General features: G+C 63.0%; 1 protein-coding gene across 1 annotated transcript; it reads right to left on the bottom strand.

Moving 5' to 3' along the window:
• Positions 1-13,354: 13,354 nt before the first annotated feature.
• Positions 13,355-23,474, bottom strand: LOC311516659 (transmembrane protein 176B-like). Its single transcript, XM_084620964.1, is given in 8 exon segments — positions 13,355-13,663; positions 14,502-14,612; positions 15,372-15,569; positions 16,503-16,559; positions 17,115-17,225; positions 18,583-18,798; positions 23,354-23,398; positions 23,400-23,474. Coding segments are annotated over 8 exon segments (897 nt in total). The 5' UTR covers positions 23,460-23,474; the 3' UTR covers positions 13,355-13,564.
• Between the last annotated feature and the right edge of the window lie 848 nt (positions 23,475-24,322).

Raw genomic sequence — 24,322 nt, 5'->3', positions numbered from 1 at the left:
CCAACTTCCAGGAGCATCAGATGAGCATCTGACAAGGCCCTGCTCCCTCCTCATGTCCAGGCCACCTGGACAGTGGCTTGGCATGAGCAACTCTAAGGCTGGTAACTATGATAACAACCTTGCAGAACCTGTGTGTGTGTGTGTGTTTGTATGAATGAATGTGTGACTAAATATGAGATTGAATGGAATGTTATAGCTATAACTAACTAACTGCTTACTATGATTCTTTCTGTATTCACAATAAATGTGGTATTTTGCCTTTTTCCCTTTAATAAGATCCTGCTGGTTTTTATTTTATTGGTACAACAAGGGGAGCCCTTGGAGCCACCAGCCCAGGGCACTGCCAGGAGCACCGCCCAGGCCTGGCACATCTGTCCCGAGCACCCGCCCCTCGCCCCTTACCCGCGCTGGTCGCAGGTCGCTCTGCGTCTCGCACACCTGTCCCCAGTGCAGGAGGACCCTGGAAAGCCGAGGAGCCCAGACAAACCGACCATCCCCGACACAGGGCCCGGCTCGGTGACTCGCTGCAACCCAACCGTCCGTCATCGGCGCCTGCCGGGGGGCAGAGAACGGCACCGCGTTATCTGAGCGCGCGGGAGAGGCCACCTGGACGGAGCGAAGGCGCGAGCTCTGCGTGGTGACACCGCTCGCAGCGGATGGGGAAGGGCCAGGTGCACCTAGCCCACCTTGTACAACATGGGAAGGGGCTGCAGAGGCCGGGCTCCCAGGTGCACAAGCGTCCCATGCTGGAGGGTGTGAAAAGCCCCCACAGCCAGCAACAGAACAGGCTGCCCCAGGCCGGGGCTGCGGGACACCAGAGCAGCTGCCTGCCAGGGGACACCAAGCCTGGAATAGAGGGGGCTGTGGGTCAGGAGAGAAGGGTGTCAGCAGAGCTTGGGGAAGCCCAGGGCTGGGCTAGCAGGGGGCTGTGGGTCAGGGGCACCGTCAGAGCTGGCGGGGAGCCCAGGGCCGGAATAGTGGGGGGCTGTGGGTGGGGAGTGAGGGGCGTCGGCAGAGCCGTGAGGAGAGCCCAGGGCCGGGCTGGCAGGGGCTGCGGGTGGGGAGTGAGGGGCGTCGGCAGGGCCGGGGGGGAGCCCAGGGCCGGGCTGGCAGGGGCTGCGGGTGGGGAGTGAGGGGCGTCGGCAGAGCCGTGAGGAGAGCCCAGGGCCGGGCTGGCAGGGGCTGCGGGTGGGGAGTGAGGGGCGTCGGCAGGGCCGTGGGGAGAGCCCAGGGCCGGGCTGGCAGGGGCTGCGGGTGGGGAGTGAGGGGCGTCGGCAGGGCCGTGGGGGGAGCCCAGGGCCGGGCTGGCAGGGGCTGCGGGTGGGGAGTGAGGGGCGTCGGCAGGGCCGTGGGGAGAGCCCAGGGCCGGGCTGGCAGGGGCTGCGGGTGGGGAGTGAGGGGCGTCGGCAGGGCCGGGGGCGGGAGCCCAGGGCCGGGCTGGCAGGGGCTGCGGGTGGGGAGTGAGGGGCGTCGGCAGGGCCGGGGGGGGAGCCCAGGGCCGGGCTGGCAGGGGCTGCGGGTGGGGAGTGAGGGGCGTCGGCAGGGCCGTGGGGGGAGCCCAGGGCCGGGCTGGCAGGGGCTGCGGGTGGGGAGTGAGGGGCGTCGGCAGGGCCGGGGGGGGAGCCCAGGGCCGGGCTGGCAGGGGCTGCGGGTGGGGAGTGAGGGGCGTCGGCAGGGCCGGGGGGGGAGCCCAGGGCCGGGCTGGCAGGGGCTGCGGGTGGGGAGTGAGGGGCGTCGGCAGGGCCGGGGGGGGAGCCCAGGGCCGGGCTGGCAGGGGCTGCGGGTGGGGAGTGAAGGGCGTCGGCAGGGCCGTGGGGGGAGCCCAGGGCCGGGCTGGCAGGGGCTGCGGGTGGGGAGTGAGGGGCGTCGGCAGGGCCGGGGGGGGAGCCCAGGGCCGGGCTGGCAGGGGCTGCGGGTGGGGAGTGAGGGGCGTCGGCAGGGCCGTGGGGGGAGCCCAGGGCCGGGCTGGCAGGGGCTGCGGGTGGGGAGTGAGGGGCGTCGGCAGGGCCGGGGGGGGAGCCCAGGGCCGGGCTGGCAGGGGCTGCGGGTGGGGAGTGAGGGGCGTCGGCAGGGCCGGGGGGGGAGCCCAGGGCCGGGCTGGCAGGGGCTGCGGGTGGGGAGTGAGGGGCGTCGGCAGGGCCGGGGGGGGAGCCCAGGGCCGGGCTGGCAGGGGCTGCGGGTGGGGAGTGAAGGGCGTCGGCAGGGCCGTGGGGGGAGCCCAGGGCCGGGCTGGCAGGGGCTGCGGGTGGGGAGTGAGGGGCGTCGGCAGGGCCGTGGGGGGAGCCCAGGGCCGGGCTGGCAGGGGCTGCGGGTGGGGAGTGAGGGGCGTCGGCAGGGCCGGGGGGGGAGCCCAGGGCCGGGCTGGCAGGGGCTGCGGGTGGGGAGTGAGGGGCGTCGGCAGGGCCGTGGGGAGAGCCCAGGGCCGGGCTGGCAGGGGCTGCGGGTGGGGAGTGAGGGGCGTCGGCAGGGCCGGGGGGGGAGCCCAGGGCCGGGCTGGCAGGGGCTGCGGGTGGGGAGTGAGGGGCGTCGGCAGGGCCGGGGGGGGAGCCCAGGGCCGGGCTGGCAGGGGCTGCGGGTGGGGAGTGAGGGGCGTCGGCAGGGCCGGGGGGGGAGCCCAGGGCCGGGCTGGCAGGGGCTGCGGGTGGGGAGTGAGGGGCGTCGGCAGAGCCGTGGGGAGAGCCCAGGGCCGGGCTGGCAGGGGCTGCGGGTGGGGAGTGAGGGGCGTCGGCAGGGCCGGGGGCGGGAGCCCAGGGCCGGGCTGGCAGGGGCTGCGGGTGGGGAGTGAGGGGCGTCGGCAGGGCCGTGGGGGGAGCCCAGGGCCGGGCTGGCAGGGGCTGCGGGTGGGGAGTGAGGGGCGTCGGCAGGGCCGGGGGGGGAGCCCAGGGCCGGGCTGGCAGGGGCTGCGGGTGGGGAGTGAAGGGCGTCGGCAGGGCCGTGGGGGGAGCCCAGGGCCGGGCTGGCAGGGGCTGCGGGTGGGGAGTGAGGGGCGTCGGCAGGGCCGTGGGGAGAGCCCAGGGCCGGGCTGGCAGGGGCTGCGGGTGGGGAGTGAGGGGCGTCGGCAGGGCCGGGGGGGGAGCCCAGGGCCGGGCTGGCAGGGGCTGCGGGTGGGGAGTGAGGGGCGTCGGCAGGGCCGTGGGGAGAGCCCAGGGCCGGGCTGGCAGGGGCTGCGGGTGGGGAGTGAAGGGCGTCGGCAGGGCCGTGGGGGGAGCCCAGGGCCGGGCTGGCAGGGGCTGCGGGTGGGGAGTGAGGGGCGTCGGCAGGGCCGGGGGGGGAGCCCAGGGCCGGGCTGGCAGGGGCTGCGGGTGGGGAGTGAAGGGCGTCGGCAGGGCCGTGGGGGGAGCCCAGGGCCGGGCTGGCAGGGGCTGCGGGTGGGGAGTGAGGGGCGTCGGCAGGGCCGTGGGGGGAGCCCAGGGCCGGGCTGGCAGGGGCTGCGGGTGGGGAGTGAGGGGCGTCGGCAGGGCCGTGGGGGGAGCCCAGGGCCGGGCTGGCAGGGGCTGCGGGTGGGGAGTGAGGGGCGTCGGCAGGGCCGGGGGGGGAGCCCAGGGCCGGGCTGGCAGGGGCTGCGGGTGGGGAGTGAGGGGCGTCGGCAGGGCCGTGGGGAGAGCCCAGGGCCGGGCTGGCAGGGGCTGCGGGTGGGGAGTGAGGGGCGTCGGCAGGGCCGGGGGGGGAGCCCAGGGCCGGGCTGGCAGGGGCTGCGGGTGGGGAGTGAGGGGCGTCGGCAGGGCCGGGGGGGGAGCCCAGGGCCGGGCTGGCAGGGGCTGCGGGTGGGGAGTGAGGGGCGTCGGCAGGGCCGGGGGGGGAGCCCAGGGCCGGGCTGGCAGGGGCTGCGGGTGGGGAGTGAGGGGCGTCGGCAGAGCCGTGGGGAGAGCCCAGGGCCGGGCTGGCAGGGGCTGCGGGTGGGGAGTGAGGGGCGTCGGCAGGGCCGTGGGGGGAGCCCAGGGCCGGGCTGGCAGGGCGTCGGGACTGAGGGGCGTCGGCAGGGCCGGGTGCTGATCCAGGACTGGCTAGTTCGTTAATCCACAGGTCAGGCGCAGGCCAGGCCTAGCAAAGTGGCCGCCCCAGGTGACTGAGGTGAGGCAGACCTGCAGCCGGAGCAGGGATGCTCGCTCAGCTGCCAGGACTCCCCGCTCCCGCAGAGCAGCAGTGACCCAGCCCGCCGGCACGCGGCACCAGCCCATCCCGGGACAAGGCCAGGTCCCTTAAGGGGTGCTGGGCCCCGCCTGCGTGGGGCAAGCTTCGCTCACCGCCCACGTGCAGTCACATGACAGGCAGGCCACGCCAGGAAGGTCTTGCCCGCTGGGGCAGAGACAAAATGGAAGCCGCAGCAGGGCCCGAGTGAGGCTCTATTGCTGGGCTGGAATCCAGCTGCTGGTGGGCCGGGGGCGCCGGCGTGAACCTCTGCCCAGCGAGAGAACAGGCACCGCGGAGATCACCGGGTCCCTGACCGGGCAGCCCCAACGCAGCCTCTTTAGCTACCCCGGGGGCGCCAGCCAGCCGGCGCAGAGCACAGGGCCCCAGGGCTTTGCCTCCTCATCCTCCACCACTACTGAAGTGCCACGGGGGCCTTGCACAGGCGGCTTTGCTGCAGCTGGCCCTGAGAACATGGAGACCTGGGCCAGTGTCCGTGGAGCTGGGCACAGCGTCCTGGAGCCCCGCTGGGTCCCACGGGGCAGCAAGGCTGTGACCGAACGGCACACACCCGTCTCCACAGGGAGGTGCCCTCCCCACTCTAGCCGCGCCTCTTGGCGGGCGGCCCAGACGAACGGGGCACTGAACCCAGCAGGTTTGCAGGGCACACAGCGCCCAACACAGAGCACCCATTCCCCGAGTCCCCCAGAGAGCAGGGCTGGCGGTGCCTGCGAATGGCCAGCAGCGCGGTTCACACAGAGCATCCGCCCGCCGAGGGGGCCCAAGGCAGCTGCCCGGCAGCAGTCTGAGCAGCTCAGGTGCCCGAGGGGACCAGGCCCGGCAGCTGGCCGGCACAGAACCCAACACACCAAGGAGTTATCTGCAGGCCTCCCCACACCGTAACAGAGCGGCTCAGGGGCGGGCTCAGCATCACTCAGCCCTGCTGCGGGATTCCTCCCCCCTTCCCCTGGGGAACCCTCACGTTTGGCTCTTCGTCTTTATCCGCCTTCCAGGCGACCTCCACTGCGGTGCCTGCAGAGCCTGTGTGGGGGAAGAGAACCACAGGCTGGATTTCCTGTGGCCACTGCGGGCTGGGACGGGGGCCACATGGGGAGACAGGAGGACAAGTGTTCCTTTCCGTCCTATGGAAGAGGCTGCCTGGCAGCCCCGGACCGGCCACGCGATGGCCCAAGGAGCTCTCTGACAACTGTGGGGTGCCATTTCTCTTGCCCCCCAAGTCCCGGGGCTATTCACGGCACAGTCTTGCTCTCTCCTGCCCTGGGAACCCCTCTTGTGCGCAGACAAAGGCAGAGCGCTCCCCAGACGCAGAGCACACTGCGGGGAGGCCCAGCTCTGTCCTGCCTTTATTCCAAGGCTCACCACAGCAGGGTTTTCACTACCCCTTCCCCAGAACTCGAGGAAACCAGCCCCTTTGATAGGTTTTCCCTGGAGGGGAAGTGGGGCTGCTGAATTCCCATGCGCACAGACAGGCCCAGGCGGGAGAGCAGATGAGGCAGCTAGACGTGCAGCGGGACGAGGACTCTGCACAGAGATTGGAGCCAGCAAGGATCAAAGCCCAGGCCTGAAAGCCCCAGCTCCCGGGTTAATGCGCCAGGACGGTTACAGAGCAGGAGACGAAGCCAAGGCAGCCGAGAGGGACACGTTACTCAGTTACCAGCAGGGCTTTTTGGGTGGTGGCTCAGCCCGGTTCATGCCCCCAGACAAGCCCCTTGATGCAGGAGCTTCCTCGCCCGGGGAGCCAGTGGCAGCTGCTATGGGGGGTCCCAGTCCTGCTGCTCCCTCCAGCGCCCCGTGGAAGTGGCTGCCCCAGACCCTGGTCAGCCCAGCTGGGAGCAGCTAATGCGGAGGCCTTGTGGGTACTAGCTTGGAGACCAGGAGTCTCCCCATTTTCAGGCCAATCTCATGATTTCTGGGGTCTGCCTGGTGGTTTCTGAACTCCTGGGGCTGGCGATTCTGGGCCATACCCCGCCGGGACCCCATTACCGCAGCAGCAGGCCTGGCTGGGTCAGTGCTGTTCCCACAGCACTGGGCCGAGGCCCCCAGTATGGGCTCAGCCAGGACAAGGATTGGACCAGTCCTGCCCCAGCCTCTGGACGTCTTCCCCACTGACTAGCCCCCGGGATCGCATCTCTCAGGGAGGACGCCCCACTAAGAGCCCATGGCCCGAGGGAAAACCCCTCCCCCAGTGCTCCTCACCCTGGCCTGGGGATCTCGGGGGACCTGCGTCGCTGTTGGGCTCTGACGTTGGGGCTGGTCTCTCCGAGTCAGGGATTTTCATGTGTGCGGCAGCAAAGAAAGGGAGCCTCACCCAGCGAGGTGACCAGCTCGTAGTTCTCCTTCCTCACGGCCCAGTACAGCTCCCTCTGCCAGTCCGCTAACGCCGCCCACTCCTCAGGGAGAAACCGACCGCCACGTCCTCGAATGCTACCGGCACCTGCAACAACACGCAGCCCCATCTCAGCACCGCCGGGATTGAGATCTCTAAGGGACTGAGAATAGTGATGCTGCTCCTCAAACAGCACCGATTTTTGGTCTCTAGCGAAGGGAGGCCCCTGGGACCCGGGACCCAGGACCCGTTAGAGGGGAAAAGCCCTGTCCCCTGCCCCCCTGAGCCAGCCATTCCCCCGACCCTGGGGCGAGCTCAGAGCTGGTGCTCCCTAGAGGGGAAAGGACCCCCGCTCCCCAGGTTACACTGGGCTGGGCAGGTTCTCGGACAGCTGGGCAGAGAGGAGCCGCGAAGGGGCCCGGCAGGGGCTGTTCCCTTCCACCTCCGGAGAGGGGAGCGATGATTCGGGCAATGCAGGAGAAGCCAGGGGCCTGTGAGCCACAGAGAGGCCAGCGGCCTGGCCTAGGAATGGGGCCATGTTGCTGCACCCGAGGCCCACAGCCCACGCCTGGCACGCAGGACGGAAAGGGCTGGGGAGGGGCAGCCGGGGGCCGTCTCAGCGAGGGAGCAGCCAGGGCCAAGTGTGGGCAGGAGCAGGTTCTGGGCAGGGAGCGCTGGGCAGGGCCCAGGGTGGCGGCTGGGGCGACTCTGCCAAGGGGAGCTTGGTGAAACTGAGCACAGTAGATACAGGAGGAAAGAAATGGGCACAAAGTGACCCCCGCTTGCGAAGTGTCTTCTGGTTATTCTGCCCCCCGGGACGTTAGCGGCCTGCCAGCCCCCAGCCCAACGCAGCCCAGTGGTCGCCCTGCCCAGCCCTGGCACTGCCCAGCCCTGGCTCCCACCTGTCTCTGGCCTTTGCTCACCGCGTGCCCTGGGGCTCGAGCTACATCCGCACCGAGCTCTCGGGGCAGGGCCCGGCTGTGGGGGGTCCCGATCCCTGCAGACACCAGGACACGCAGCACCGGGGTGTGTGAACAGGGGCGGGAGCGCTCCTGCGAAGCAGCTGTGCCCGAGCTCCGGCTGCTCCCGGGGGGCCTCCCCGGCCCGGGAGTGGGTCTGCGGGGGCAGATCCCTCCCTGCGCAGGGCGCGGAGCCGCGGACCCCATTTCCTGGCCTCCCTGCGCGGTGGGGACGGAGCCGCCCGGGAGCGCAGGGCCTGGGGCGCCTCCGGGAAGAACAGGGCAGCGTGGCCCTGCTCGCGCTCAGGGCATGCCGGGAGCTGTGGTCCGGTCTGGTCCGGTCCGGTCCGAGTGTGTCGTGGGAAGGAGCCGAAGAAGCCCCCCGAGTTCCCATGGAAATAGACGTTGGTGTTTCAGCGACCCCAGCTAAATGAGTCGCCGCCCCCGCCCCGCCCCCAGGTACTTTCCTTACCAGGGTTTTGTTTTTTAAAAATGAGTTTTGGTTAAAAACCGTCGATTTTCCCAAGCCTGCCTGCGAGCAGCACTTGAGAACCCGGACCATGGGGCTGGCCACATTCGGGTGCCAGGTTTTCATTTAAAACAAGCATCAGAAACCTCCCCCCTCGAGGGGTCCTGCAGGGGGAACTCCCACTGGGTTTTCATTGGAAACAGGAGTGTAACACACAAAGCCGGCAGCCCCCCTGTGCCAGGCCCGCCTGCCGCCAGCTCGGGCTCCCCTGGGCTGCCAGAGCGAAACAGGCTCCAGGGCCAGGATCCGGCCAAGATTTGGCTTCCAAGCCCTAGGGGTTTCTACCCCCTGGACCTCATTCCCACTGGGCCTTGAGCCTGGCACTCACTGACTCCTGTGCCAAATGGGCACCAAATGCTACTTCCCCTCTTGCCTCAAAATCTTGTGGCGCCAAGTTCCACTGGTTAACAACACTGCCTTTAGTCAGGTTTAAACAGGCTGCCTCTGATTTCCACGGGGTGTCTGTCTCCCTTCGGGTTTTCTATCACATCCATCAGTTGTGAAATGAACGGCCATTCAGTCCCATCGGAGTGATTTCCCTGCCCTCCTCCCCCGCCAGCATCACATCTGTCATGGAGTGTGGGGGAGTCCAGGCCCTGCACCTCTCTTCCAGGGATTCACTGAGACTCTCAGCCAGCCAGTAAAACAGAAGGTTTATTGGACAACAGGAACACAGTCCAAAACAGACCTTGTGGGTACACCCAGGATCCCTCAGTCAAGTCCTTCTGGGGGAGCAGGGAGCTTAGACCCCAGCCCTGGGGTTCCCTGCGTTCCTCCACCCAGCCCCAAACTGAAACTAAACCCCCCCAGCAGGCTCCCTCCTGCAGCCTGTCTTCACATTCCTGGGCAGAGGTGTTACCTCCCCCTCCTGGCTCAGGTGACAGGCTCTCAGGTCTCCCATCCCCAGGGCACATTCCCAGGTCAACACTCCCCCCTCCCTGCTGCGTCACATCGTCACAACATCACCTGCTAATTTGGGGTCACCGTGGTGGCTGTCGGTAACTTCTTGATCTGCCCAAATGCCTTGTTGAGTTCTGCAGCCCCACACCCACTGCAGCCCCCTTTTAGTGATACTGGATTGTTTGGCTTCTTCCTGTAACAAGTTTGGTAGAAACTTTCCTTGTTAATAAGCCAAAGCTAAAAAGGACCCAGTTCAGGGGTTCTTAACCAGGGGTCCGAGCACATTGGCCTTCCCTGCTGCTGGATAGGAGTGGGGTCCTGCTGGGAAAAGAGGGTCATGCAGGACCCCCATCTAGTCCAGTGACCTGGTGCCTGGCACACTGCCAGCGTTAAAGCACAGGACTGTGCCAGGCACAAGAGTCCCTGGGTCAGAGCTTCCCCCATCTGTCAACCACCCTGAATCAGACGCTGGGGTTTGTGAAACACCCATTTCTCTGTTTCCTTCTGCAGTCCAACCCCTGCGGTGATCAGCCCTCGGAAAGGCCACAGCCGCCAGCTGTCCAAAATGCACCGCCTGGCTCCTAGCCTGTGAGACAGCAGCCGTCCCTGAGGCGTGTTCCTTGAGTAAACCACACACCTCCCGGGGGGGGCGGCTGACCCCTCTAGGGGCACCGAGACCACTTAGAGATTAATGGGTCTGCTACAGCCTTAGTTAAGGGCCATGTGGTTTTTAGCTCATTGGTTCATGCATTTAGCACCAGAGGTCCCAAATTCGATCCTGCCTGATGGTGACCGGGGTCTGTCGGCGTCACACTAGGAAGGTGTTTTCGAGGCTCACCCAGCAGCCCCTTCCTGCTGCTAAACGCTGTTTCATAAACTGTGGGCCCCCTTTTTATTTATGCAACCATCAGCCAAGTGTCCGAGGCTCCATGGTGATCCGTGTCCACGCAGGGGTGGGTTACTGCACCTCGGACTCACTGCAACATAGGAATTGCCAGATGGGATCAACATGAGGTACGTCTAGCCGGGTCCCATCTTTGACAGTGGCCAGAATTAGGTGCCTCACAGGAAGGTGTTGAAACCCCACAGCAGCAGGTGTGGGATAGTCTGCTTTGCACATGGATCTGATCCTGTCTCTAATAGCCAGAGCTTGGCTTGAGCCCAGAAGCTGGAGGTCTAGTGTCCCTGCCAACATTTTCACCATTATTTCATTCACTGCTCTGCCTATTCTTGTTATCCAGAGAAACATCCAATACCTTTTTGAATCATGCTCAATTCTTAGCCTCAACTAGGTCCTATGTCAGTGAGTTCCGCAGGCTAGTTATGTCTCCAGTAAACAAGTATTTCCACTGATCAGTTTTGAATGTCTCAACTTTTAATTTCATGCAAAGTCCCGGCATCCTTGAGTGAGGAGATGAGGGAACGAGGGGACAGCAGACCCCAACTTCCTTGTCTAGGCCAGTCGTTATTTTATAGACTTTGGTCACGTCCCCTCTCCTGCGTCTGCTCGCTGCGGTAACCCTTCGAGTCGGTTAAATCTCTTTGCAGGGGAGTTTTTCCTTTGATCCCTCTCACTGCCCTTGACTGACCCCCTCTCGTTCTGCCCTAGGCTGGCTATAAGGGGAGCCCCGGGCTGAAACAGGATCCAGGGGTTGGCAGCACCACTGATCGGTGTGAAGGGAGTCAAATATTCCCTGTCCATCCCAAGCCTGTTGAATCCCGACATCACACGAGTGTTTCTGAACCCCGGCGGCATGTGGAGTGAAGATCTCCGTCGAGCTGTCTGGGGGGATGCCCAGGCCCTGTCCAGGGCTGAGCCGGGTCATCTGGACCCCCGCAGGCAGACGGGGAGGTGCTCTTTCCCCATCTAGCATGTCTTACTCTGCATTCAATGAGTATGGGTGTGACGAAGTGGGACTGTTCTTAATGTTTCCTCTGAATATTGTGAGGGTGCCTCAGTTTCCCCTATGCAGTTCTTAAGTATCTACGTGGTGGGGTAAGGGTGTATGATCCTTGCAGAGCCCTAGAGGGCACGTGTGTGCAGGGGTCTGGACACAGAGAATGGCCATCACCCTGTTTCCTGGCAACTGATGGCCTGGCCCTTCCCACCTAGAAGGTGAGAGCTAAAGGGTTGGAGAAATAGGAATCAGGTGCCCTCTTTGCCCAGGGAAAGGAATAAAGCCCAGGGGAGAAGGGGCTGGAGGGAGTTTCAGTTGGGGGCTGGCTGGGACATGGAGTGAAGTGCAGACGTGGTTGTCTGGCTCACTGCCCCCCAAAATGGACCCAGCTGAGGGGTCCTGTTCTCTGCACCTACAAGCTCTGTTTTAGACCATGTTCCTGTCATCTAATAAACCTCTGTTTTACTGGCTGGCTGAGAGTCCCGTCTGACTGCGGAGTTGGGAGGCAGGACCCCCTGGCTTTCCCAGGACCCCGCCTGAGCGGACTCGCTGTGGGAAGCGCACGGAGGGGCAGAGGAGGCTGAATGCTCCGAGGTCAGACCCAGGGAGGTGGAAGCCGGGTGAGCTGTGTGTCCTGCAGACAGGCTGACTGGCTTCACAGGGATCAGTTCCAGCGCATCGCCCAGGGACTCTGTGACAATGGGTTCCCTGTGTGCCCGTTCGCCCAGCTGGGTCCGGGGTCTCTGAGCCCCTCACGGCCCCTTCTGCACCTAAGTAACCTCCACGCCTTTGTGTCACTGGCAAACATTGCTGCTCCCGTGCCGCACCCCCAAATCACTGGTTAATATACTAGCCACAGGCCCCAGAACAGAGCCCACAGGCCCTGCTGGTACCCTTCTGGCGGGAGGAAAGCTGGCCACTCCTTCTGACACTGAAGACAAGGACATGCCAGCCTGTCCTGAACACACAGGGCCTGGCCCTCCCCTGCCCTTTGCTCTGTGACCTCCCTCACGCTGGGCACCAGATCAGAAAGCGCCGGACCCCTCTCAGCACTCCTGTAGGTGGCTGCACAAGGAGCAAGACGAGGAAGCACCAGCCCCCGGGTAGGGAATGTACCACGGCCGACAGGGAGCCTGGGTAACTGTCTCCTCAAGCAGCGATCTGCCCGCCCAGGCCCTGGCCTGGGCTCTGTGGGGCACCAACGCATAGGCCTGGTCACAGCCCCCATTAGCCGGCTGCAGGCCATGCAGCCCGACAGCCCGAGCACAGGAGAGCTGGTGCCTCCATTCCTCGCCTGCAAGCCCCTAAGTTTGGGCCCCGTGTTCCTGCTGCAGGAGCTGATGGCATCGCCAGCCACAGGGCAGGGGCAAGCCGGCAGCTCCCAACGTGGTTTGAGAGCGGGGGGGAGAACACGACCATCCCTGGGATGGGGGCGAGGAGGAGGGGGAACCAGGTAACACCCTGTAGTGTCTGCCCCTGGGAGCACCTCCTTGCTGCTGACTGCTGCCATAAGCCCTGCCCTTCCCAGCCAGCCCCCTACCCATCTCTCCCCTCCTCCCCAACCCCGGATCTCACGTCTGCTCACACTAGGAGAGCGCACATTAGTGGGACAGGTGCTGGCTGGCTCCAGGGGGCCCCTGCGGGAAACCCAGCACCCCGGGACCAGGTTCTGGAAACGGGCAGCGTGATGCAGTCCCTGTCCCCAGCCAGCCCCGCAGGGCTGGCAAGCTGTGCCCTGCCAGAAAGCACAGGCACGAGGACCATTGCCCGGGGGCAGAGCGGAGAGCAAGGCCCCTGTCCTTCAGTGGGGCTCTGACCCCATTGATATCCCCTATGCCCTGCCAGCCGCGCTGCCCTGTGCCGGTCAGCAGCCACGTGGCTCAGACACACCCTCAGGGCACGCTCCCAAGCCGGCCTGGCACAGGGGGTTCAGTCCTTTCTGCGGTTTGCAGTGACATGGACCTGACCCCTTGGGAACATTCCCTGCACCCCAGCCAAGCCACTTCTCGGCTGCACGCCGCTCGCCTCGTTTGCTCTCCAGAGCCATCTTGCTTTCCCTGTATCCTTCACACATCATCCCAGGACAGCGCCTGGAACCCGGCCCCGGGCAAGCGCTGACAGGAGCTGCCCACTGGGGACCCCTTCCAACCCCCTCAGTCCAGGCTCAGCTTGTGCCCCCCAGCAGGGGGGCTCAGAGCCCTTCCCCCTCTCTGCCCTTCAACCCCCCTTGATGTAACCCAGCCAGCGAGAGCCCTCTGGTAGCATCAGCACGTATCATGGGTGTATTTTTCTGGGAAGGGAGTGGGGAACAGGAGCCAGGACTCCTGGGTTCTATTATGGCTCTGGGAGGGGAATGGGGTCTAATGGTTAGAGCAGGGGGTGGGGGGGACTGGGAGCCAGGACTCCTGGGTTCTATTCCTCTATTTGCAGGGTCATCAGTCACTCCATGTGGCCCGTTTGGCATTCGTTTCCTCCCCCGCTGCGAAGGCGGGAGGTGCTGTGCAGCCGGTGTATGGGGTGGAGGGCTCCCGTTCACACACAGCTCGCTCCCTGCAAGCACCAGCAATCCCGTGGGACCAGCAAAGACAGACACTCATGAGAGACCGTTTATTTCCAAGCAGCTGGCTGCCCTAGTCAGAGCAGGGCCTGGGAAGACCCTCGCCCTAGTACAGTTGGTACAGGAGAGGGATCAGTGGGATGCCCCAGCTCCAGAGCCAGGACAGGGAAGCGGGGCGGCGTGGGAGGGATGCAGGCTGTGCAGAGCAGTTACTCGGCAGAGCGAAGCTGGAGCCTGGCCGGGTGCTCAGATATCCTGGACAACCTGGGCTTTCTCCTTGTCCGGCAGGAGGATGGAGTCAGAGGACAGGAGCGGCTCCTTGCCCCCCGTGGCCTCGGCCCAGTCCTGAAAGCAGGGCAGAGGTTTAGGGCTCCAGCGGGCTGAGGGCTCCAGAGCCGAATAGCGCAGCCAGCTGAGGGCAACGACGCCCGTAGCTCCGCACTGCCCCAGCGCATATCGCCTGGGCAAGCTGCTGCCCCCCGGGCAGAGAGGAGAGTCCTGCCGCGGCCTGGACCCCTCTGCTGAGGAGAAGCCAGTGAGCAGATGGGTCCTGACCCCTTCTCGCTCTGCCCCCGCAAGATTCCCGGGGCACTGAGGGTCTCTGAGCTCGGGGGCTCAGAGCGCGCGCCCCAGGGGCTGGCCTGACATGCAGGGCCGGCGGGAGAAGCAGGAAGGGGTCCCCAGGACTGCCTGCCCCTTCCGTTATCACAAGTAGCCTTGTGATGCAAATGGGATGGGGGCTACCCTACAGCCCCAGGCGAGGTAGGCTCTGCCAGCCAATCAGACGGCTCCTTCCGCTCCACCCATTTTGTACTGAGCAGGGCAGGTCAGGTTACACTGCAGCTTTCAGGAGCTGGCACTGATGGGGCAACAGGCCCACTGCTCCCCGACTTGTGCCCCATGCTGTGGGGACCCCCAAGGGGGGGTCCCCTGGATCTCCACAGAAGCCCAGGGAGGGGTCATCTCAGCTATCCAGGAGCCCTGCTGGGACGTCTCCTCTTCTGCCACCCCCATACAGCACTAGGGTGCGTCTCCCCATATCACTGACCCACCAACCCTCATGCCAGTCCTGGGGAGGCAGAAGGAAGCCCCTGGCCCAGGGTCCCCCGCTCCTGGGAGTTCAGCCAGGGCTGCCCTGGGGCCCAGCCAGCCTGCCCTAGAGATGATCCCGCTCCCCCGTTACCTGCTTCCTGCAGCACAGGGCCCAGCAGCCGTAGAGGAAGGAGTAGAGGGTGATGCAGAGGCCGGTGGCCATGATCAGCAGCAGGAGCAGCCGCACGCCCCGGAACAGGTTCTGGGAACAGCGGAGGGGACAGGCAGCACCACGGTCACGGGGCCCCACCCTGCCCGGGGCCAGGAGCCACCCAGCTCCCAGGGCTCCGTGCTCGGACAGCAGTTGGATCGGCCAGAGCAGCCTGCACAGCTCTGTCTGGGAGCTCTGTCTGGGGCCTGGTCCCTCATTTCAGACCCATGGGCCTCATTCTAATGATCATGCTCCTTGCTGGGGGGCAAGCCCCTCGTAGGCCATCCTGGGGGCTGCCCCCAGGGGGCAGTACGGAGCCTGTGAGTCAGATCCTTCCAGCCAAGGCTCACCCAGCACTTCCCCAAGGGACACCACGATCAGGAGGAGGGACCCAGCCCCAAGGTCACATGGCAGCTGGTGGCAGAGTCAGGATAGAACCCAGGAGTCCTGGGGCTCGGATCACTGCAGCACAGCTGCCTCCCACTCCTGCAGGAGGAGATGCACGTCGGGTAAACTCTGCCTCTCAGTGACCCAGACATCCAGCTGGACTGAGCCTCCTCTGCACAGGATCTCTGGGGCAGGAAATAGCACCCCTGGAAGTGACCGTTGGCCAACCAGCAGGTCACAGCCCCTGCAGAGGCTCCAGTCCCCTGGACCCCTGCAGAGCTGCGGAGGGCGGGGTCTCCTACCGGGCGGGGCACCATGTGCGCACCTCTGCCGGCCGGGGCGAGGGACCGCCCAGCTCCACGCTGGTGCCTGCAGAGAGGGGGCCCGGGACACTGTGGTGACCATGCCAGGGGGGCTGCTCACCTCAAGCCTCCTGAACTGGAACCTGCAGTCCTGTGGTCTCCAGAAATCTTCGGAGCCCGTGGGCGACGGTGAGGCCGGGCCACACAGGTAAGAGCCTTCGGTGAAGGTGAAAGACCATGCCATATCCCGCGCCCCGATGATCACAGCCACGGTCGCCGAGACAACGCTGGCCAGGGTGAACAGCAAGGCTAGCCAGACCTGCGGGGAGGGGACCCACCGGGTGAGGCACAGATGCACCTGCTTCCCCGCCCTGCCCTGCCCGCGCAGGACCATGGTCCAGCCCCAGGGCTCGGCAGGGGCACACGGCCTGAGGCTGCAGGGACGGAGGGGACACTGCAGGGCAGGGGGCTGCCCAGCCCCACCCACCGGCAGGTGGGGCGCTAATGAGGGAGCATGGCACATGGGGGGTCCATCGGAGCCTCCGGGGGGTAGGTGTACAGAAATGCAAGAAGAGGGTGGGGGCATCAGGGCAGTAAGACTGGCCACCTGACACACAGTAGAAGGGATTTTGTAGATTCCCGGCACCAGGACCGTTCTGCCCACCCCGCTGGCACCCTGGGCCCGATGAGCTAGAGCGGGGCTGTTAGAGACACGCGTGGCCTGGATTCACTGGCTCCTTATTCTCAGCCGGGACGGGTCCGGTTCCGCTCCAGCCAGCGGCTCTTGTCCGGTCCCTGCCTGTCGGAGCCAAGGGCCGTCTGCCACAGAGCCCCCTCCCCTGCACAGACCGGGCTCCGGGCACCGCCAACCCCTCCCCTGCACAGACCGGGCTCCGGGCACCTGCAGACGGCACGCACGGCACCGCCGACCCCTCCCCTGGAGACACTAACCCAGCGAGCTCTGGCAGCCCCTCACGGGAGGCAGATTTCCCAGCCCCCGGCTCGTCCCTGTGGCTCCTTTCTGACCCTTTCCCACTTGCCACCATCCTTCCGGAAGTGGCACCACCAGTCCGGAATGCTCCCCCCCATCCGGGCGTCGGGGTGCAGACAGCGCGGCTGCCCCCATGGGGAAAAGGGGGCAGGCTGGGAGTAGCCGGTCGTTGGGACCCACACCCAGGGCACTTCCCTTCAGTACAAAGCAGAGCCCCCTGGAGCCAGCAGCCGGTGCCCAGCGCCCCGGGCACGCACTCACCCAGCAGCCAGTGCCACGCTTTTCGCTCACAATGCAAAAGACTCCGGAGATGATGAACTGTGGAAGGGAAACCAGGGTGAGCGCCGTGTGGGCTGGGGCATTGCCAGGAGCAAGACCTCACCCCCAGCACCCACCCCAAGGTGCCCAGCAAAGGTGCAGGGGGTCGCTGTGCAGACAGTAGCCCTGGGGCTTCCTCTGGGACTGCCTGGGCCAGGGCTGAAGGCGCGTGCCGGCCGACTGTCCCTGGGGCCCATGGGAGCACAGTGTGGTGGGGATCAGGACAGACAGCGGACTGGCCCATGCCAGAGGGGACCGGAAAACAGGTCACTTGCTGACGAGCCACGTCCCTCTAACGAGCCCCAACAGCCACTGGAGCCTGAGAACTGCAGCCGCTTTGGGCATTACAGAGAGACCCCCGCGTCCCCCCCGAATCCCAGTCCGAGAGCTCACGCCCGGGGAGAGAGGTCCAGCTTTGGGCCGAGGAGCAGCTGCAGAAATCCCGCCCCACAGGCTCTTCACTCGGGCCTGTCCCTGGCAAACGGTGTCTGGAGCGGGGGAGCCAGTGACTGAGCCAAGCTGCTGCTCTGGGTGGCAGGGCTGCGTGCGACTCACCAGAGCGCCTGTCCAGAACGGGGATCCCGACGAGATCTCCTCCATGTGCGGCGCAAAGCAGAGCATCACGCCAATGGCCCCACACACGATCCCGAGCAGCACCTGGCAGGCCTGCAAGATCAGCCCACAGGATTCAGCAGATGGACACAGCAGCCTGCCTTGCCTATCCCCCCCGTCGCCCATCTCCCCTCCCACCCACAGCTGGAAACAGTTCTCATGGAGGCAGGACCAAGTAAGCCCAGCCCAGCCCTGACAGGGGTTTGTCCAGCCTGCTCTTGAACACCTCCAGTGACGGGGATCCCACATCCTCCCTTGGGTGCCTGGTCCAGAGCCGAGCTCCCCTGAGAGCTAGAACGATTCGCCAGCGTGGAGCCCAACTCCCCCTTGCTGCAGATGGACCCATTGCTCCTAGTCCGACCTTCAGTGGCCATGGAGAACAACTGATCCCTGTCCTCTTTCTAACCCTAACTCCAACCCCCAACCACCCAGCACATATTTAAAGGCTCCCGTCTTTATCTTCTTTTCTCAAGACTAAACAGACCCAGTTTTCTAGACCTTTGATCGTTTTTATTGCTCTTCTCTGGGCTCTCTCCAATTTGGCCACATCCTTCCTGAAGTGCAGCGCCCAGAACTCCAGCTGAGGCCTCACCAGTGCTGAACACAGCAGGGCAGTGACTTCCCGTGTCTTACATACGACACTCCCGTTAATACGCCCTAGAAGGAGGTTAGCCATTTCCACCCCGGAATCATGTTCTCGAGGATATTCACTTTGTGACGCTCTCTAGCCGCCAGCTCCCCCCAGCCAGGTGTTCCCCATTTTGTGCCTGGGCAGTTGTTTTTTCCCTCCCACGTGAAGTTCTTCGCACTTGCCCTTATTGAATTTCATCGGTTTGAATTCAGACCAGTTCTCCAATTTGTCAAGGTCATCTGGAAGTCTCATCCTGTCCTCTAAAGTGCCTGCAGCCCCTGCCAGCTTGGGGTCATCCATGGTAAGTAAATACTTTCCACGTCATTAATGAGACTATTGACTCGTACCCGCCCCAGGACTGCCCCAGCGGGACCCCACTGCATGTGCCCTCCCAGTTTCACAGAGAGCCACCGACAGCTACACTCTCAGTCTTTCAACCCCCTGATGGTAATTTCATCTCAACATCTCCCTACTTCGCTTATGAGGGCATCATGTGAGACAGCGTCAAAGTCTTGCAAAATCAAGATCTATCACGTCTACTGCTTCCCCCACCCAGGAACCCCGTCCCAGAAGGAAATTCGGCTGATCTGGGATAATTTATCCATGACAAACCCAGGCTGGCTGTTCCTTAAACCCTATTTTCCTCGAGGTCTTACAAACAGATTGTAAGCCGCACTCCCGCTCTAGACGTGCTCCTGCTCACTGGGCTCTCCCCACTACACATCTGCGTGTCCCTGCGGCGCCCTGATCTCAGCCCCGTCCTGCCACGTTGGCACTTACCCCAAGCACTTTCTGCTCCCCGCGGTAGCGGCCCTTGGCAAGGCCCTGGCTGGTGGGTGCCCAAGGCTTGGCCCTTCTCTGGAGCATGGACCTGACCAGGAAGGCCAGGCACGACTCCTGGTTGACGGTGATGTTGATGACGGTCTTGTCCGAGCCCTCAGTGGAAACCTCCATGTCATTCACCTTTACCACGCTGGTCGGCATCCTGAGCCCGCTCTGAAACAGGGAGGGGAGTGAGAGCAGCGCCCAACCCGCGTGCCTGACCTGCGCAGCCCCCGCGCCAACAGGAGGTTCCCCTAGCACAGCCCCAGACCACTCTGCCCCACTGAGCACAGCGATGCCAACACCTCCTGGCCGCCTGGGAAGGGGCCGTTTCTAAGACCCCTTTTCAAAGAGGCCTGGAATGGTCCAACGGTTGCTGGATGTCATAGGGCTTACCAGACAGGATCAGCTCTGGGCCCATCTCCAGTAGTGGCAGGGAAGGGGCTGCAACCCCTGCAGTGGGCAGTGAAGGGATAACCTGAGACAGGATCACCTCACAGGGTCAGCTCCTTCCTTTCCCCCATTCTTAGGGGTCAATTTATGCCCTGAAACAGGCGGGTTCATACCCCTTCCCGCACTAATCCTCACCACACTAACTCTGGATGTTCTCATTATCCATAAATATGGCCAGTCTATTCTGAATCATGCTAAATTCGGCCTCAGTTAGATCCTGTGGCATTGAGTTCCACAGGCTAGCTTGTGTGGTGTGAAAAACTATTTCCTTTCATCCTCCCCCTCCCAGCACTATCTTATTTTCTTTCCATTATGCCAGCAAATTTCTAATCACACTTAAAAATGACCAAGATATTATTAGTGATTTGGTATGTATCCTGTGGACACTCGATGTGCCAGGACCCCAGTGTGTAAGGTGCTGTACAAACACAGAACAAAGAACGTCCCTGCTGACAACCTAAGTATAAGACAAGAAATGGACGGGGAGCACAAGGAAACAGGGACCAGACCAGATGGGATTCACTCAAGAGTTCGGAAGGCACTCAAATGTGAAGTTGCAGAACTACTAACTCTAGTAGGAGAGGTCTCGGAGTAGCAGCCGTGTTAGTCTGTATTCGCAAAAAGAACAGGAGGCCTTGTGGCACCTTAGAGACTAACACATTTATTTGAGCATAAGCTTTCGTGAGCTACAGCTCACTTCATCCACTGCGTGCATCCGATGTAGTGAGCTGTAGCTCACGAAAGCTTATGCTCAAATAAATTGGTTCATCTCTAAGATGCCACAAGTCCTCCTTAACTCTAGTATGTAACTGTGACATAGCCAGGGCAAGATCCAGACCCATGAGTAATTGTATCCCCTGCCCTCTAGCCTGGGGTGCCTTTTTCACTGCTGTAGCCACCTGCCTGGTCTGCTCACCCACAGCCTCCAGCAGGTAAGTCACTCCCAGCGAGGTCTGGGTGAGTTGCAGCCAGCCCGACTCATGCTGGCTTTTCTATTGCAGGGTGACCCCACCACACTCCCAGTCCCAGATTTCCCCCCAGAAATGCAGGTCTCGTAGAGGCCAGCCATTTCCAGGACAATTACGCTGATATAAAGTGTGTCATTTAATTCATAAAAACGAGAAGCACATTCTTACTGTCCCACATGGAGCTTCCCAAACACTGCACTTCAAAGACAGGATTAGATAAAACAATAAACAAGTTTATTAACGACTGAGAGAGAAATTTTACACGAGTACAAGTAAGGAGGCATAAAAGGCAGAACCAGTTACAAGGAAAAGAAAAGTGAAATGCAGCTCCTGCCTAACTTAGCCAACCAGGGTACTTTGAAGCCAAGTTGCTCTCACCACGTTTCGGCAGTTCTGCGGGTGAACTTCTTTCAGTCAGGATCCCTCCCCCACTCCAACGCTGCTTCCTTCGTTCTCCAAGTGTCATGAATGCCCACGGGCAGAGAGAAAGGGAAGAAAGCTTTGGTGTATCTGCCCCCCTGGCTTATAGTTCCGCCCCCCTTTGAGTAACGTTTCCAGCGGAGATTCAGGAGACAGTCTACGTGGAGTCTATAGTCCAAGTACACTATATTACTGCATCACCAAAGGCCACATGCTTGTTGACCCTTCAAAGAATTATAGTAGATTGCTGAGGCATGATTTCCCTTGACAAAAGCAGTGTTAACTCTGCCCCAACAAATCTTGTTAGTCTCTGCTTCTGACAATTCTGTTCTTTACGAGAGTTTCAACCAGTTTGCCCGGTACTGAAGTCACGCTGACCGACCTGTAATTGCCGGGGTCGCCTCTGGAGCCCGTTTCAAAGATCAGTTTCACATGAGCTCTCCTCCCATCATCTTGCACTGAGGCTCAATTCAACGATAGGTTTATCCTCCTGCTGATAATAGCCGATAAGGACTCCTCCTTGTTTTTGCTGATACAGACTAACACGGCTACCCCTCTGAAACCACAGTTTGTAGTTCTGGAATTTCACATTTGAGTTCCTTCAGTACTCTTGGGTGAATCCCATCTGGTCCTGGTGACTTATTGCTGTTTAGTTTATCCATTTGCTCCAAAACCTCCTCTGATGACACCTTAATCTGGGACAGTTCCTCAGATTGGACACCTGAAAAGAATGGCTTAAGTGTAGGAACCTTCCTCACATCCTCTGCAGTGAAGACTGACACAAAAAATTCATTTAGTTTCTCCCCAACGGCCCTGTCTTCCCTGAGTGCTGCTTTAGCACTTGGATCATCCACTGGGCCCTGGATTGTTTAGCAGGCTTCCTGCTTCTCACGTACTTACAAAAATTGTCATTAGTTTTTGAGTCTTTTGCTCGTTGCTCTTCAAATTCCTTTTTGGCCTGTCTAATTATACTTTGACATTTGAATGGGCCATCAATGGCTATAGCCAAGATAGTCAAGGATGCAATCCCAATGCTTTGGGTGTCCCCAAACCTCTGAGTGCCGGACGCTGGGAGTGAATGATAGGGGATGGATCACTCACTAATTGCCCTGTTCTGTTCACTCCCTCTGTAAGCACCTGGCACTTGTCACAGGAGACTGGCCTAGGTGGACCTTTGGTCTGACCCAGTCTGGCCGCTCTCATGTTCTTAACGAGCCAGTGCTGGGCGGTCTCTGCACATCAGCTGCCTACCCACAGTTACTTCACCCACTCAGCCATTTACACATGCAGAGAGCTTTACTCTCATTCTATTAGGGTGACCAGATGTCCCGATTTTATAGGGACAATCCCGATTTTGGGGTCTTTTTCTTATATAGGCTCCTATTACCCCCCAATCCCCTTTCCTGATCTTCCATATTTGCTGTCTGGTCACCCTACATTCTCTAGCAAGATTTTTCAGAAGAGCCATTCCACGCAGAATGCCAACAGGACAGCTCGGCCGCGCATTTTAACATGGAAATAGCCAAAAGCCGTTAGTGGGTCCTCATTGTTAACACGTTTCAACTCGCTGGGCCTGTGTCCCTCTCAAAAGGCAGCCGTACAGCTCCTGGCAATGTCAGGTCTCCTGCATGCAAGGATCTTTTCCCCAGCCCCACATCCTGCAGGCTGCTCTTTAGAAATGGACATGGCACAGTCCCAGCCGGATACTCCGGGTTTGCTTCCTGATCCACCCACACGCATCCAATTGCAGGGCTGGGTCCCTGGAGTTCAGTGGCACTGAGCCTGTCCCCGCCAGATGTACTGCTCAGCTCGCATGGCCCAGCCTTCGGGCAAGCAGGGCTCGGGCGCTGTGCAGGAGCCGGAAGCAGAACAGAGCTCTGCGGTGGGAAAGCCCCAGAGGCCTCCTGGAGCTTCTCGTCCAGTCCCGCTCCTCCCTCTGGCAATCCCCCCCCCCCCGAGACCAGTGCCTAGAGCCGAGCCCTGCCCCCCCCGCCCCCGAGGCCAGCGCCTAGAGCCGAGCCCTGCCCCCCCGCCCCCGAGGCCAGCGCCTAGAGCCGAGCCCTGCCCCCCCCGCCCCCGAGGCCAGCGCCTAGAGCCGAGCCCTGCCCCCCCCCGCCCCCGAGGCCAGCGCCTAGAGCCGAGCCCTGCCCCCCCCCCGCCCCCGAGGCCAGCGCCTAGAGCCGAGCCCTGCCCCCCCCCCGCCCCCGAGGCCAGCGCCTAGAGCCGAGCCCTGCCCCCCCCGCCCCCGAGGCCAGCGCCTAGAGCCGAGCCCTGCCCCCCCCCGCCCCCGAGGCCAGCGCCTAGAGCCGAGCCCTGCCCCCCCCCGCCCCCGAGGCCAGCGCCTAGAGCCGAGCCCTGCCCCCCCCGCCCCCGAGGCCAGCGCCTAGAGCCGAGCCCCCCGAGGCCAGCGCCTAGAGCCGAGCCCTGCCCCCCCCCCCGAGGCCAGCGCCTAGAGCCCTCCCGCCGAGGCCAGCGCCTAGAGCCGAGCCCTGCCAGCGCCCCGGGGGGGGGGGGGTCAGCAGGGTGCAGCCCGGCCCCAGCAGGTCTGCCCGGGGCCGTGCCAGCCGGGGTCACGTTCCACCCCCCGACGGGCTGTTCCCCGCTCGCAGCAGCGGCGGGAGCCGGGCAGGTCCCTGCCCCCCCGGAACGGCCAGGCTGAGACAGGGGCGCAGACAGGCGGGGGGGCCCCAAGGCCGACGGGCCCCCAGCTCGCAGCGGGAGAGGAGGGTGTGGAGGGGCCCGGACCAGCACCGCGGCTTTGGGGGGCGCTGCCCCCGCGGGTCAGAGGTGGGGGGCCGCCCGGGGAGCGGCTGGAGGTCGCAGCAGCAGATTCCCCCAAAGCGGAGTCCAAGCCAGCGGCTGAAAAGCCAAGCCCGGCCCGGCCCGGCCCCGCAGTCCCGGCCGGCCGCCCCGCACTCACCGCCGGCCGCTCCGCGACAGCTGAGTGCGCAGCGCCGCGCTCCTCCCTGCCTCGGAATGCGCGGCACGGAGCATGCGCGGTTCGCCCGCCTCCCCCGTCGGCGTCTGCGGGCGGCTCTCGGCGCCGGGGGCGAATCGGAGCCGGGGGGCCGGGTCTGAGCGGGGGCGGCCATGGACGGGGGGGTCCAGCAGCTGGAGGCAGGGTTAGGGGCGGGGCTAACGGGAAAGTCTGGGCGGGGTTAAGACCAGGGGCGGGGCTTAACACACCCCTGAGCCAGCACATGAGAGCACTTTAAATTGCCGGTGCAGATAATCCCTGAGATTTCATTCAGTGAAACATTTTACCTATATCCCCATAGAAACAAAGAACCCCTGAGCACCTCGGTGCCTGAATGCATGGCGTCTCTGAGCAGTGTCCCAAGTTCTCTTATTTCCTGCTGGGATTCCCTGAATTCCCTGAATTTTTAAATCTAATTTTTTGAGCAGATGTTTATTCTGTTGGAGCTGACTTCCACTCGGACGGAATTTCTGGCCTAGTGCCAAAACTTCGTTTTGAGTCACTCCACCAATGGGGGTTGCATTTTTGCAACTGTTATTTTGCCTCTCAGTCTAGGCCTTAGTGGTTTTCCGCATGCCGTTGTGTACAACTTGATTCTCAAATATTCAATAAAGGCCGTATACTGTCTCCTATAACGTCTTTCTCCCCGGAAAAAAATCTATTGTAATTTTTGCAGACAATTAGAACTGCCATCGTGGGTCAGACCAGTCGTCCGCCTCATCTAGTGTCCTGTCTGGTGACAGTGGCCAATGCCAGGTGCTTCTAAGGGAATGATCAGACCAGGCGATGACTCAGTGAACCATCCCATGGTCCCCTCCCAGCATCTGGCAGTCAAAGGACGGGTTAGGGACATGCAGAGCTTGGGCCTGCATCCCTGATT

This window comes from Lepidochelys olivacea, assembly GCF_965140295.1.
Source record: "Lepidochelys olivacea isolate rLepOli2 genome assembly, chromosome: 2".
Taxonomy (NCBI): domain Eukaryota; kingdom Metazoa; phylum Chordata; order Testudines; family Cheloniidae; genus Lepidochelys; species Lepidochelys olivacea.
This window is presented reverse-complemented; position numbering and strand designations above follow the sequence as displayed.